The sequence below is a fragment of the Staurois parvus genome, unplaced genomic scaffold (assembly GCF_062004578.1).
Source record: "Staurois parvus isolate SC_StPar_1 unplaced genomic scaffold, SC_StPar_1.0 ptg000820l, whole genome shotgun sequence".
In the NCBI taxonomy this organism is placed as follows: domain Eukaryota; kingdom Metazoa; phylum Chordata; class Amphibia; order Anura; family Ranidae; genus Staurois; species Staurois parvus.
In genome coordinates this window covers 424,930-441,299 of record NW_028318616.1, presented here as the reverse complement: position 1 = coordinate 441,299, position 16,370 = coordinate 424,930, and the positions used below count along the sequence as shown (strand labels likewise).

At 42.0% G+C, this 16,370-nt stretch overlaps 1 protein-coding gene across 1 annotated transcript in view; it reads right to left on the bottom strand.

Annotated features, from left to right (window-relative positions):
- The window catches only part of VSIG10L2 (V-set and immunoglobulin domain containing 10 like 2), a 92,264-nt gene that overhangs the window by 67,026 nt on the left and 8,868 nt on the right, over positions 1-16,370 (bottom strand). Inside the window, exon 3 of the mRNA XM_089655122.1 lies at positions 10,897-11,172. Within this exon, the coding sequence (XP_089511248.1) occupies positions 10,897-11,172 (276 nt within the window). The remainder of the gene's footprint in view (positions 1-10,896; positions 11,173-16,370) is intronic.

Here is a 16,370-nt window from a genome sequence, read left to right as displayed (position 1 = left end):
ACTCCCGATGCACAATCGGTATGATCCAATTAGATATGACTATCCACAAGACCATAATAACCATTTTTTAGAGAGAGGCAGAGCAGTAGAGAGCCCAGAAAGAGAAAGAAGGAGAAGCCCCCCAAGAAACACAGAGGCTGCAGAGCAGGAGCAAAAGAAAAAAAGAAAAAGAGACCATTAGGGGTTGGAGTTTTCAACCTCAGTGGGGCAGATCTCTCTAGAGAAGAACTGGAAGTATTAGATAAGGGACTTAAGTTTGCCCCACCTAAACCTGCTAATAAATTTAGTATCTATGTAGATATGTTGAAGTTCACTAGGAAACTCAACATTAAAACACATTTTGCAGGGATACCAGGCAATACACATAATACTAACAGAGGGGCCAGCCAATATATGCATACCGAGCTGAGGAACAAATCATTATTTAACCCACAGATAAGTAAAAACAATCAAATTGAAGTATTTAAAAAGATGCTGCAACAAGATATAGAGAAACTTAAACTACCACGTCTATCTGGTAACAATTTGATACAAATGGGTACAAAGAAATTATCCCAGCGGGATGACATAGTGGTCAGACCAGCTGACAAAGGAGGTGGGATAGTAGTCCTATCAAAAGACCAGTACTTGAAGGAATTGAATCTGCAATTGGCAGACACTACTACATATAAAATCTTACAAAAGGATCCCACCGCCAACTATAAACAAGAATTAGAATCCTTGGTTAATAAAGGAATGCAGGATAAGATCCTGAATAAAAAAGAAGTAAGATTCCTTGTGCCTGACACATGCAGGATACCGGTCATCTACTTAGTCCCTAAAATCCATAAGGACCTCCATAACCCCCCAGGGAGGCCCATAGTGAACGGCATCGATTCTATCCTATCTAGATTGGGACAATATGTGGATATTTTTTTACAACCCCTAGTCAAAGAGACACGTGCTTACCTTAGGGACACTAAACATCTGATCCAGTTACTTGATACCATCCAGAATACGGACAACCTGCGAATAGCCACAGCTGATGTCTCCTCTTTATATACCATAATTGACCATGATAATGCAATTTCATCCACTAATTGGGGTCTGAACAAATATAGTAACTTACAAGTGAAACAGCAGAAGTACATTATTGACTGTCTAGATTTTTGCCTCACCCATAACTATTTCTGGCATGGACACCAATTTTATAAACAAATAAGAGGGGTTGCCATGGGTGCCCGCTTTGCCCCGAGCGTGGCCAACCTGTTTATGGCCCACTGGGAACAATATTCCATCTACTCCCAAACACCTAAGGAGTTGGCGTTATACAAACGCTATATAGATGATGTGATAATCTTTTGGAGGGGTGATGAGACCTCCTTGCAGTTATTTTTACAAACGCTTAACTCTAATGACCGAAATATCTCACTTTCATGGGAAACCAGTGAAGAATCCATTCATTTCTTGGACCTAAACATTGCAATCAAAAGAAACAGATTAACCACCACTACTTATTTCAAAAATGTTGACCGGAATGGCTACATTGCACTGGACAGCTGCCACTATCCTAAGTGGCTTTTGAATATTCCCAAGGGTCAGTTTATTCGTTTAAGGAGAAACTGTACCGAGATAGAGGATTATAACAACCAGGTCCAAAAACTAGGGGATAGATTCGAACAAAAAGGTTATAGTAAACATCTCATTTCTAAAAAAATCGACGAAGTGGGGAAAATGGACAGAACCCAATTGTTGACAGATAAGATTAAGGAGGCACATCTAGATGACCGCGTATCTATCATTTTAGATTACAACATGCACTATAAAAAAATCGAGAAAATATTTAAGAAGTACTGGCCTATCCTCCAATCGGATCCCCTTTTAGAGAAAGCCCTACCTACTAAACCATTGTTTATATATAGGAAGGCCCCCAGCATTAGAACTAGTATAGTCAAAAATGTGATTGACCCCCCTCAGATTAACCGCAGCAATACACTTTTTGATCTAAAGGGTTTCTACCCGTGTAAGACCTGCTACGCCTGCAAGGCCACAAAAGGAAGTAATAGGAAAATGAGAGAATTCCAAGCAACCACTACAGGAATGACATATACCATCAAGGAGTTTATTACATGCCACACAGAGGGGGTAGTATATTGTCTCCAGTGCGAGTGTGGGCTGCAATACGTGGGACGAACTAAGAGGCCCATGTGGTAGAGGATTAGGGAACATATCCAAAATATAAAAAAGGGCCACACTAAACACAGTGTTCCCAGGCATTTTACCACCCACCATCATAATGATCCGTCCAAACTTAAATTCTGGGCAATAGAAAAATATAAAAGACACTGGAGGGGGAGCAATAAAGTGAGATCTGTTAGTCAAATGGAATCCAAATGGATTTTCCTTTTGAGGTCACAAGCCCCGAGGGGCCTCAACGTTGAATTCGACCTGAATTGCTTCATCAGCAACTATTAAATCAGACCCCTAACACCTTCTATGTTCTGCATTATGTTTGCATTAGGCTCTGTATTGTTAATTATAATGTCATGTTATGGTCATTGACCAACCCTATGGTGTACTGTATATATGGGCGATCTGGTCTTTATATTTATGTTATATACCTAGTCACCCTTGATGAATAGGTACTACTAGGGGTTATCTTTATTATAGATCCCCCTAATGTTTTATCTCCTTTCTAATTTGGTTTAATCCAAAACTATTTTATATTTTCCTTTTATAATATTGTTTCTATGGTGGGAATTGAGGTTAGAGTGCCGCTTTAGGTTGCCTTACTTCGTCATCGGAGCTTGCACCTGAGTGACCGTAATCCACCTATATATATTTTCATCCCATATATCCACCCCCGATACGATCGTTCGGTTTGAGATTTTATTTTTATTTTAACCAAGATACCTAGAAGACTGTCCGCCCCTTATTGTACTTCACTCCAATGGCGGTCGGCACCGCCCATCAGCAATGCTGATTGGGTAATCGACCAATAAATCAAGCTCCACCGCTAGTAGGCGTATATCCTGATGAAGTCACGTGTTTGAGTGACGTAACGCGTAGATACGCCAGAGGGAGGAGCTTCCTACGATTGACGGCTTGACGTCACATCCGGCGGGGACGCCATCTTGGTGCTCCAAGTCCTGAACACAGTACACCCTTGGAGAGGTGTAAAGGCCTGCTTACTATCAGATCCGTGTAAGTAGGCTCTTGGTTGTTTTTAATTATAATAAAAGGTTTTACACTATGTAAGTCTCTCTTGCCTCACTGGTGACCGTACTGGAGAGCCTTTATCGGAGAGACATCACGGGCAGTGCTGAGGTTACTATTCCATACTAAGACCTACCAGGAGGAGTGAGTGACACCACTATTACCAGCAGGATCCACCGACCAGCAGGATCATTACAATCAGCATTATAAGCTCTTTGGTCCCTGGGGGCCTGAGCAGGAAGGTGAGGGGGCACCCCAGCCGTAGAGGATTGGCACATTGTGGCTCACACCTGCATGAAGTCTGTGTGACCCATTAAGGACACCATTCACCTTATGTTTACCCATTAAGGACATTATTCACGTTTTTGCTCACCTTCATGCATGTTATCCTCAAAGCTGTCCACTTCACTCTTTATATATATGTCAGCCACTCCTTATATATGTCAGCCACTATATTATATGGTTTATCTTATTTTGCTTATTTAGCGCCGTATTAATTGGTTTTATATAGAGTTATTACTTGCTTGTGTGATTGGCTCACTGATTGTCCCAGAAGACAGCATTAAGATACAAATCAACTCGAAGGCATCCCCTGCAACATGGATTTTAGTTTGGGGTAAACACTTGCTTGGGGTAAATGCTGATCAAACACAAATTTTCCAACAAGTTTGTTCGCGTGAAATCAATCATTTCATCGATTTCTCACAAATGGTGGTGGCCATTGATTGTTTGAAATTAGGCTGGTCCCTGCTGAACCGGACGACTTTCAATTTATGGCCAGCTTAAAATGTTGTAATACCCCACATGAAATTAAGAAAAATAATGGCACACGGAAAAGAAAAGTGGGGGGGGGGAAATAAATCCAAGAGATGCACTGCAGCAGGGAGAAAAAAAAAAAAAAAAGGAAAAAAAGAACCTTTCCACATCCAATGATATATATTGTGGGAAGTAGAATTATGAGCTTTAATCATTGTTGGGAGATAGCCGAACCTGTAATGTCTCTGTCTTCCAGAACCCAGAATTCAAGTATCAAGTCGACAAAGTCACTGACCAAGAAGCAGTGTGGAAGTTCAGTCCCTGGAATAACAGGTTTGGCCAATCTGGTAGAGGGCACAGAGGGTTGTATGACAAACGATGCTAACGTACCGCATTCTGCAAGGCATATCAGGAGCCATAAGAATGAGTGAAATACCCTCTCTTCAAACCTTCGAAGCAGACAAGATAGTGCCTTCACCAGAAGAAAGGCATATATATGGACATATTAATCCCATGGAGCTACCAGGATGTCCACTGCATCGGCTATCAAGTCCCTTACCCTGAAAACAAAATTTGTCCAGCTTCTTGTTGAATGGAGATGCTAGCAGATTCAACTCTGGCATCCCCCAACACAGGTATATCTTAAAACACCTCCTATTGGAGAGACCATTCCCCTTGCCGCATAAAAGATCAATGGAACAATTATCCAGGCAACACAAGAGATAAGATGAATGTCAACATCAGCAGATCCATGCTTAGTGATTTACACCAGTCAGCTATAGTCAGGGAAGAGTGCAGAGGGGATTGTGAGTTGAAGGGCAGATCACACCAAGGAACAGAATATTTGAGAAACAGCTTCCATGTTTTGTCATTAGAGTCTTTTCATATAACATTTTGGGCTATGAGAACTGAGCCCATTCATTGAGGTCGGAAAGAATGGTGGAATCCCAGAAATTTTAAAGTGGAATTGATAACCAAAAATTCAGCTGGTTGGATCTCTCACGCTAGAGGAGGAAGGAATTTTGTATCCAAAACAGAAAACTTCTAGAGGATCCTTGATAGGAGGAGGAATAGTAGTCATCTCTGCGGAAGATTCTACTGGGGATTGGGGTGATCAATGGAAAAATAAGACATAATTCCAGCATAACAAAAGATAATACATTTGCCTGGAGAAAAGAAGGGTAATGAGCACCTGAGGAATAAAAGAAAGCATGAGTAAGATGATTGCTGGTGCAGTCAATTCCAACCGAGAACCATTCTTTCCCTTCATATGCCTGATTAAAACATACCCATATTACTGTACTAGAGGTCTTTACTTACAGAAGCAGTGTTGCTGACAGCATTGGGTGGTTGAGCCTAAAACACTAGGTGAATTGAACATAATTTGAGAAAGCTGGTGTTAATAGAAGCCTGGAGTGTGCATGCTTGCACTAGGTCCTTACTATGCTGCATCATGAAGTCCTGGCTGGAGGAAATGGTGGCAGGAAATTCAAATTGCAGTTTGAGAAAAACAGTTCTCAGCCACCAAACATATAGGCCTCATTCTCAGGAATGTTTATCAGCTTAACATTCCTAAAGCATGAAATCCCCAATGCTTTCCCACACCAGGGGAGACACAAGTGCCATATACAGCCACTAATACAAGTGAATTAAATGTAGGCAGTAATACTTGTGAAAACAGCAACTGCTTCTGCGTTGGTGTATACTCACATATTCGTGCAGAGCGTTCTTTCCCAATTTCAAAAGTGTCACCATTGGGGAAATATGCCTTATGTGCATACATTGGTAAGCGTTGAGGCAGAAACGATCGCCGTTTACATGGGTACAGCCATTCACTTGTATTGGAGGCTATACACAGCACCCGCGGTTCCCTGGGCCCAGGAAAGCAGAGGATATTTTACATTTGAGGAATTTTAAGCCAATAAAAAAGTGGGAATCCCCACACATAGAAAAGGTACTGCCCAGCTTGCCAAAACGAGTGGAAAAGTAAAGACAAGCCCAAAGAGAATAATTTATGACCTCCATACACACGGTCCAGCCAGCTGTAGTGGATGCAGTGGTAAGGAGAAAAAAACAAAACACAAAAAAACTTCAGAAGATAATTCCAAACACAATAATTTAAAATCCGGATTAAGTCACTTGGTTTGTAACAAAATGCGTGGGAAGCAGCAAGGTGATGCTAGAGCTGGGGGATTGGAAACTTTACAGGACGCTAAGCATTTTCACCTGGAGGAACGGCCTTTGTGGTTTTATAGCCGTTGTTCCGTTTTACATGTGAGTGCAATCTTTTAATAAAATATTTGACTTTTTTTAAATGAACTGCAGTATGGTGACGCCCTTTTGCTTTATCCTGCAGAATGCCAGCAGTGGTGCAGTGTTTAGTATGACATCTATACCTCATATGGGAAGCGGAAGAGAAAAGGGGACTCAAAGACCACTGAAACGCCTGCGTTGATTCCCAAGGAAGGGCAAAGCTTTTATTGACCTGTTATAATCAAATAAGTCAATATTGGAAGGTGAAAGTCCATCTTTAAAGCACAAGAGTGGTGATGCACATTGATCTAGAGCTGCACGGCACTGGGAAAGTGGGCTCACTCACCAGCAGGAGGATCTAATTTTTTGGATTTTTTTTCTAATTTTCGGTTCAGGAGTGGTAGGAGACTATAATTTTAATAGAATATATATATATATATATATATATATATATATATATTCATAGATATATATATATATGGATCTATGTATAAATGGTACTCTGTATAAGGATTTTTATCAGATGGATGTTATACACTTTCACATACGGTTGCCGGAAAAGAGATATAATAAATTATTTTTTTACATCAGCGCAACACACACACTATTTTGTTTAGATTTATACAATTGTAATTGAACACACATTAACGGATTGAGGCGGATTAAATTTGCACTTTTTAGCATTGCACAAATTTATTCTGTTTTTTTATTTAATTCCAAGCACAGCCAAGACCTCTACTAGTCATTTATGTCAGGTGAGTCTTCAGAGACCAGAGACAGGTGAACACTGCCTCAGCTCTGGTCAGGAGAACTCCACAAAGAAAAATGAAGTTTTGAGTTACTGGAACACAGCCTTCAGACCGCACAGAGAACACTGGTATAAAAACCAGGAAAACCTGTGATTGTTCGTTAACTGGAGAGAATTTCAGGATTTTCAATATACAAAATGATTCTACCAGTAGCGATTGATAACAAATCTTCCAAATCAATTGAAAAATATAGCAGAGAGGTAGAAGGAATCATCCATTCCTTTGAGGACACAAAGCGTAACTTGCAAGATGTGAGGTTTGAGGGTTATTGCCTCTAGGGGGCTGGCCTTCAGGTTCTATGTCCCTAGTGTTCATTTCTGCAGTAGTTGACAGCATTACCCTACATTGTTACAGCAGCTACCTTTGGGTGATTGGACACAAAATTGGGCAAAGAAAAAAAAAAAAAAAAAAAGCTGAAGGGACATCCACTATAAAACCTGTCTCAGTCCCAGCAACCCTTGGTTCTTAGTCATACAGCACAGGATTTTTAGTCTTCAACCAAGAAATGTTCAAAAATCAGTCCAACTAAGGGGTGGGCAACACAGCAAATAAATGCCCAACAGACCCAAGTAACAAAAAGGGGAAAATAGGGCTGGACAAAGGTCACTGAACAGCTTGTAGATCCTTACACCCAAACCTGTTATCAGAGAGCCGAACAAGCAAGAAGGATGTAGCAACTGAGAAATAATAATGAATACCACATCCAACCAATGGAAGGACAATTTCCAGAGGTTGTACAAGAGCAGGACAGAGAGAAACCAAAAATAATTTCTGGTCCAGGTAAATAAAGAAGACAATGTCTTAGGAAGGAAAAAGTCCCCAAAACAACATTGTCTTTAATGAAGACAAGAAAGGGCTCAGTACTGTTGAAATCTGCTAACTTGGAAATTGCCATGCAGAGCCGAAGCATAGGAGAAGGCAAACACACGAGTAGGGCTAGACAATTCATTGTCAAAATTCCAGGGGTGTTCCAGAGGAACTGGCAGAAATCAGGTTGAAATCCAAGTGAATCACTAGGAAAAATTCAGGAAGAAAAAAATTAAATCCAAGTCAGGAAGAAAAAAAAAAATGCAAGCCACACACAAAGGCCTTGCCAAAAATGAGGAGCAATCGACCTCTGAAGCAGCTTATTCATACCTTTATGTTCTTCCCGCATAAATAAAATATGTGGAGACTGCAAACATAATTCAACAAACAATAACCATCCTCCCGGGTATAAAGAACATTATAATAATAATAATAATAATGTGGTTATGCATAAGAATGTGTTCAAATATCCTTCAACTGTTTAACACCAATCTGCTAGGCCAGTGGTGGGCAACCTTTTTTTTTCAACCGAGCCAAATCTCGCCAAAACCACGATTGAAATTTATTTTGAGAGCCACATTTTTAAAACTGAAAATACATCCCCCATATAGTAATTCATCCCCCATAGTAATTCATCCCCCCTATAGTAAATTCATCCCCCATATAGTAAATTCATCCCCCATAGTAATTCATCCCCCATATAGTAATTCATCCCCCATAGTAATTCATCCCCCATAGTAATTCATCCCCCCTATAGTAATTCATCCCCCCTATAGTAATTCATCCCCCCTATAGTAATTCATCCCCCATAGTAATTCATCCCCCATATAGTAATTCATCCCCCATAGTAATTCATCCCCCATATAGTAATTCATCCCCCATATAGTAATTCATCCCCCCTATAGTAATTCATTCCCCATATTGTGTCAATTCACTTACCTTTGCTCCGCGCGTTCCTCTCGCCGTGTTCCCGCGCCGTTCCGGTCTTCAGGGCGGACTGTGAGAGGAGAGGAGTTCGTCACGCTGCCCCGCCTACATCCTGACAGCCAATGTTTGCCACGCTCCGCGGGCCGGATTAAAAGGTCCGCCGGGCCGTAGTTTGCCCATTGCTGGGCTAGCTGCAGAGTCCTGACTTTTGGGGCGGCCGCCCGAGAGGAGGGAGGGGAGCGGGCGCCCGGCACACAGAAGAGCCGCATTAAAATGTGTAAAGAGCCGCATGTGGCTCGCGAGCCGCGGCTTGCCGACCACTGTGCTAGGCAATAACACGAAAATCAAATGCTGCTGCTCTCTCCTGGTATGTCCTAGTAACTTCCTAGTGCAATGTGATGACATCACGTCACATCATAGGACTTCATCAGGTACTGAATCTACAAATTCCTCACAGCATTTCCTGCACAGCCTAGGGATCCCTGGAATTGGAGACAATCCAGAGCAGGTCATGGCTGAACCTGAAGGCTACAAGCGCCACATTCAGTGCCCCCCCCAAACTGCGATAGAGGCTTTAAACCCCTCAGGGGACAAAAGAACAAGTAAAGGCACGCTCCCAACCATGTGAAAGTCAATATAGTTAAAAGCCCAGGAAAAGACAAAATCCAAATTCACTTTAATGCTGGGTTAAAAAGCATTACCTGTAGGAGTGCTCAGATTCATACATCACCAAGCCAGTGGAGAGGAGAAGCACATTATTCCCAAAAGCTTAAGGATAACACATGGTCAAGAGCCCAACAGTAGGTTGCTCAGACCAGGAGCTTCAAGACAGTGGAAGGAATGTGTGCATGGTGGCTGTGGGGATCACAGAGATGGCGTGTCTGCCAGACGTCACATGTCCCAGAACAGGATGTTATGTCATACACCTGGCGGAAGACCGCCCGAACAACAGCTGGTGAGAGCAAACTGGAAGCCTAGGAGAGCACTCAAACCATGTCAAACCAAAAAGGAGAGAAGCCGGTAATCATGATAACATGTTTCGGGGGACTTGCCCCTTCCTCGGGGGTGGGTGGGCTTGGGTGGTTAGCCAGCCTCCAAAGTCCAAATGTCAACAATTGGATAGGTTCACTTGCCAACTTACCGTGCCAGGGGAAAAGCAGCAGATTACCAAGAAGGGGTACTCTTCTGTCTAACCCACACAGGAATCAGTGCATTGGGGAGACACCAGGTGGAAATATAAGATTACTACAACGCTATATCATTTGAGAAAGATTTCTGGCGCAGGAGCATTTCATCTGTTCATATAGAACAAAAAGCCATTTTAACCTAAAATCTATTAGGCTGAAAAGGAGGTGAGCGCATTGAAAGAGAATTATTGATCCACCCATTATAGCAGGTCCTTTATAATAACAGTTAAAGAGGACTCTTTATATATATTTATGGACACATTTTATGTGGATTTCCTATTATATTGATTTTACATGAATTTTCACAGTTTGATTAAAAAATTTTTTTTTATTTTTTATTGATTTAATTTTCACCTTTCGATGGTTTTTTCTTGATAAATAGTATTTGAGCTTTATTTTCCATTTCATAATTTTGATATCTCACGCATTTAAGGATATATTTTAAAATTTTAATCACATTCACATTTATTATATTTGATGATTTTAGTTTACATGGTTTAGGGAATTCGGCATGTTGCAGGCTGGCAACTGAGTGGGGTCACAATCTCATTGTTCGGGGACTGGGATGGGAAGTCCCCGTACCGCTGCCAGAACACAGTGCAGTATACTGTATGTATCTGATGCTACATACAATTTATACAGCACTAACAGCAACTGCATTTCTTAGTGAAGGAAACAGTTTGCACAAGACTGCTTAGTTCAAAAGAACTATTTAAAAATGATAGCAAAGCTGGAGTTAGGCTTTACAAAAGTCCAAGAATGCAAGATCTTTGAACTGGGGCAAAGCAAGTTAAACGATGAGATCATCTGCAATTATTAGGTCTTGGCTTGCTTCCGTTCACGGCTATGCTCTTCAGAGTTAGTTGGTGGAGACGATACAGATTTCCATGTGGCTCTCTGTAAGCTGGCTGAATGCAAAATTACATTCTATTACAATGTATGTAAACAAAGACTTCACTTACATACAACATCCAGGGACAATCTTCCACTGATTTTTTCATTGACCACGTTCCTCACAGTGCAGGTGTACCAGCCGGTGTGTGTTCTGGTAACTGGTGATAGGACCAGCATGTTGTCTGTGCCCTCCTGAACTTTAAATGTTCCCTCAAAAACAGCGTGTCTCTGCCAGATGTATGTAACAGGCCTTGTTCCAACCTCAACCGTACACTTCATGTGAACTTCTGTTCCTTCTATTGGTTTCTCTTGATCGATCTTCAAACTAGGGGTTATGACAGGCACTGAAATATAAACAGAAAGGGCAAATTTAAAAACTAAAGTAAATAATACTTTTGCAGTCTCTTATTTTATTCAAAGTCAGGTGTGGACAAAAGAATACAGGATTTCGGAACCATTCAGTTCCCTATAGGAGCCAATAACAAATTTCTCCCCACTCAGGCAGACAGAAAATGAAAGTTTCCAGTCATGTACTGGTCTCACCAACTGGCTTCTGGAAACTGGAGTCCCAAAACAAGTACTAAGCACATTTGTAAAGCTGCACTGTTTATTATAAATATGTCTTTTGTGTTGTAAGGCCATATTATTGATTTAATGTGTGTCTCCAAGAGGAGTGTCATGGCTTTTCTACGACAGACAGATGCAGCTGCTCTCCCTTCCTGGCCCTGACCTCACCGATGCTCCTGGTAGCAGCTAGGGAAGCCATGCATGTTCTGCAAAGACTGTTTAAATGTGAGATTAGGCTGTGGTTGGAAGGCTGCTGAGCTGCCCCTGAAAGAAGGGAGCTAGGCTGCTAAGTCACTGTTGCCAGGGTGAGCAGGCTAAGTTAAGCTGCTGAGTCATTGCAGGCAAGGGTTTTGAGTTGGCTTAGAAAATGATTTGAGTGCAACTGCTATAAACTTTAAGGATGAACTGCTGCACCGTGTCTGTAGCTTCAGAGGTTAGTAAAATCTTGTTTTAAACCAAATCTCAAGCTCCAAAACAATTAATTTTATTCAAGCAAAAAAACTGGCACCAAGGCAGACATATCCATACGTATGGTGGGTAGGGTGTAGCCTGGAATACTCAGAAGAGTAACGTACTGACAGATAACCCAGCTAGTCACAATTTCCCTGACAGATCCATGCCAGCACAATCGGGAATGGGCCACCCTGCCTGCCCCCCCATGCTTCCAGGACCTAAATAAAATTTGAGCCCAACTGCAGCAACAGCGATCCTCTTTTTCCTCCTATGTACAGGACCTAGGTGTGCTCATCTACTTGGCTAGTCTGAAGGGCTGGCCATCTGTCCATGCATGTGGATTTAGGCTGAACGCGGTCCCTGGTGCAATGGCTAAGTGACCCATAATCCAGGGAGCTCCGCTGCTGGTCCTCAGGGCAGCTTTTATCATGGCCAACAGCTGTATGTGAGGTCCGCTGGGTCCATGTGAAGTGGGCAGCGGTGTCAGCAGAGTCTCCCCTAGGCACATGCACTCTCACAGTGCCAGTGTTTACAGTCAGACAGCAGAGATTGGGTGAGATCAATTTAAAAATGCTTTGTATCCAAATGAATGTTGTATTGCTAGGTATTTTTGTGACTTGCTCCCCACAGCCATGCCATGTGTATATATTTAGCTCTGCCACAGGTAGTACTCTGCATAACAGGTGCACAAAGTAATACTAAGACTGTTCATACATGGCATTACCTATTGGTGGCTTCTCATGTTTGCTTTATGATTGTGCCATTATACCAGCCCCCTCAAAAATCAGCATTCCCAAAGAAGGTATAGGAGTCACCTGTGGATAACTACTCTAACATTTTCTGCCAAAAAAAAAAAAGAAAAAAAAAAAAAGAGAAGGTCTTTATGCTGTCAACAATTCCCTTGGGTAGTTTATGTACAGAGCAGAATAATATTGTAATTTTGTTGCAGATTCCTACCTTTTTGTTTTCTTCTGAACAAAATTTTTTCATAATGTCCTGCTCCCGAGCAGGGCAAGGTTTGGTTCATTTACCACCTGGTGACTCTCAGGACTGTAGCTGGAAGCTGCAGTATTCGCCTTTCTCTAGCAGTAGTTAACCCTTTACGGTTTCTTAGTAAGCAAGCCATTTTCTACTACATTCAATTATCGTTTGAGCTGCTTTGTTAAGCAACAGTCAAAACCCTGTGAAAGGATTATATATTCTGGCAATGGGCAGTCTCAGAGCTTTTCCAAGCAAAACAGCCCTCTTCAGACTCTTCAAAAAAGAAGATGTGGATAAACATGATTGTATGAATCTTGCTTTGTTCAAGCAACCAAAGATGAAGACACCTAACAGGTCGTCACGTTCATTAAACAAGTGGTTAATACACTAGAAAGGCATTGTTTACACTCACCCTGTGAAAGGGTTAAATTCTCTGGCAAAGAACGGTCTCATAGCCTTCCCAAGCAAGACAGCCCTTTTCACTCTATAAAGAGGAAGATGTGGATGAGCATGACTGCATGTATCCCGCTGGTTCAAGCGACTAAGCATAGAGATGATGATACAAAACAAGATGTCATGTTCAATAAAAGACATTGTCATTACACTCTAGAGGAGTGGTTTCCACTCACCCTTTGAAAGGGTTATTTGCTCTGTCAATGAGAAGTCACTTGGCCTTCCCAGGCGAAGCAGTCTTCTTCAAAGTTTCCAAAAAGGACGATGCAGATAGACATGACTGCATGAATACTGCTTTGTCAAGCAACAATGGATAAAGAGGACAACACCTAACAGGTTGTCACATGAGGCTACAGATTGCCACATGAGGCTAATACACTCTAAAAGGAGTGTTTCCACTCACCCTGTGAAAGGATTACCTATTCTATCAATGAGCAGTCTTCTACCCTTCCAGACAAACGATCCTCTTCAGACTCTTCCAAAAAAGCTACGGATGAACTTGACTATATGAGCCCCGCTGGTTCAAGCAACCAGGGATAATGATGTCGACATCTAACAGGTTGTCACATTCATTTAACATGTGGTCAATACATTTTAAAGGAGTTGCTCACCTCACGCTCTACTCACCTTATGAAGGGGTCAAATACGTATTCTGCCAATGAGCAGTCTCTGAACCTTCTCATGCAAAATTAAAACTTGTCAGATACTTCCAAAGAAGTTGTGGAAGATGTGGACGAACATGACTTTATGATTCCTGCTTTATTCAAGCAGACCGTGATTAAGATAATGGTGACCAAGTTGACACAATTAATGAAACATGTGGTCATACATATGACGGATACGGTGTCAGACCCCCAGCTCTTCTCACTTGTGACCGAAGGACTAGCCGATCTAAAACCGCGCTGTCACATGCTGTCATCTATGTACCGCAGCCTGAGAGCGATTGTTACTGGGTCAGGTTAATTACGCAATTAACCCTTCACACTGCCACCACCAACTTTTTGTACAAAGTAGGAGGAAACTCGCCAATCTTAGCAACAACACGATGTTTGAATAAGCGAAAGTGTAAAAACACACAGTAGTGCTCTTCAGAGACAGGGATTCTTAGTTTGCATTAAAGAGCTTTAGAAACAGTTCAACACTTTTCAGAAAATAGAGTTTATTACTAAAAAGGTCAAAATGGTGCAATAAAAATATTTACAGAAAAAAAAATTAAAATAAATATATATATATATATATATATATATATATATATATATACACACAAATACAGAGAGCAATAACAGAACTTTAGAGAGGTAGAATACTTGCCAGTACTGGTTTAAGCAGCTTCAAAGGTCCTGAGCAAAAGGGTGCCTTTTCTCCCAAAGTTGGTTCCTGATGTTAAAAGGGAGATCTCTTCATCTTATCTCTCTCAGGCCTGACAGCCTATTTTCTAGTCCACCAGCAGGGTGTCTCCTTAAAAGCAGAGAACCAATTGCTTCATTTTCCACAGAGCAAGAGTGGGACAGACACCCTGGCATCAGCTAATTGGGTTTACAACCATCAAGGGTATCCAGCCGTGCCCTGTGCACTCCCGAACTCAGCACACCCACAGACCACATGTCACTAAACAGAAAGGGAGGGGGGCTGATTTTGGAGTGAGAATGACAAGATGGAGGATCCTTAGCAACATGGATGTCTGCGTCCATATTTGTACGCACGATTGCTACAATACACTCTAAAGGAACTGTTTAATTCACCTTCAGCAAGAGCCATCTATTTTGGCAATGTTTAGTCTTCCTTTTAGGGCCATTAAAACTGGTCTCAGAGCCTTCTAAAGCCAATCAATCCTCTTCAGTCTTTGAACAAGAAGAAGATGAGGATGACCTTTGTCCAGGTTTTTGATTTCTCCTTTTATAAGGTTTGTGAAATGCCTGTAATTAGAAGCAAAGCTTTGAAAGTATTTCAAGTGCCTCCAGATGACTGCTTGAGTATTCCCTTATGGTGACTGAATCAAGTGCTGGCTCTACAGGATTGAAGCATGTTGTCCCTGCAAGATGTCAACATTATGCCCTCCTGAACAGGAAGGTGTCCATGGGATTAGCCAGATACATGACCATTAGACGATGCTGCCCTTCAAGGGCAAACTCACTGCATTGTTCTTGATCTTAGAAGGTGAAACCGAAATGAATAGCAGTCACGTTTGGCTTCCTGGCTCAAGATGAACGTCTGCTGAGTTAAAAGGAGACCGAAGTACAAGAGTCAGTTTCCATGCCGATTCCAGAAAGGTTAGCTTTTGCATTTCTGACTGGAAGTCCAGGAAAAAACGGTAAGCTAGTACAAAATCCAAGCAGTCAACAAAGAACTCTATGTCAGGATGCTTTCTGGTATTTTGGGGTATGTGCCACCCATACCTGTCTTATGGGCACTTGATGGCTCCTCTTTGGACATAGGTACAGCTTTGGTGACAGGCATGTGGTCCCTCAAGGCCAGCTTTTTAGGCCCTATCTGGGAGATCTTTCATTGTTCACGTCTCAGATTGGGCCACAGAAATTGCCTCGCTCCAGCAGGTCAGGTAGGCACAGCTGAACTCTTGCTTTCATGTTGGGTTTCTGGATCAGTGACAGTCAAGAGGGCCTAGGTCAGAAGATATGGATTCTGCCCTGTATGAAAGTGAGCCTAAATGTGTGGTTGGAGAAGCGGAATCTTCTGCAATGTCACTCCCTTCTGACGGCTTGATAGCTAGTGGGGCAGTCAGACAGCAGATAGGTAGTTGGGTAGTCCTATTCCAGGAGCAATGGGCTCAGGGCCAATGGCCTTTTTCAAGGGTATATGGTGTCCAACATCCTGGAGTTGAGAGCTGCATTTTAAGCTCTACTAGCCTTCGGTCACCTCATCTGGGGTGGATATGTTCTGGTGAAGTAAGACAGCACAACAACTGTGGCCAACATCCAGAAACAAGGGGGCACTCAGTCTCTCCTTTCTGAAGGATGAGTTTTTTATTCTAGAGTCGGCCCAAGTTAATCTTCTGCAGATATCTGTGGTTTATGTGCCTGGTCAGAAGAATCTTCAGGTGAACTATTTGCCCAGAACAATGCTGGGCAAT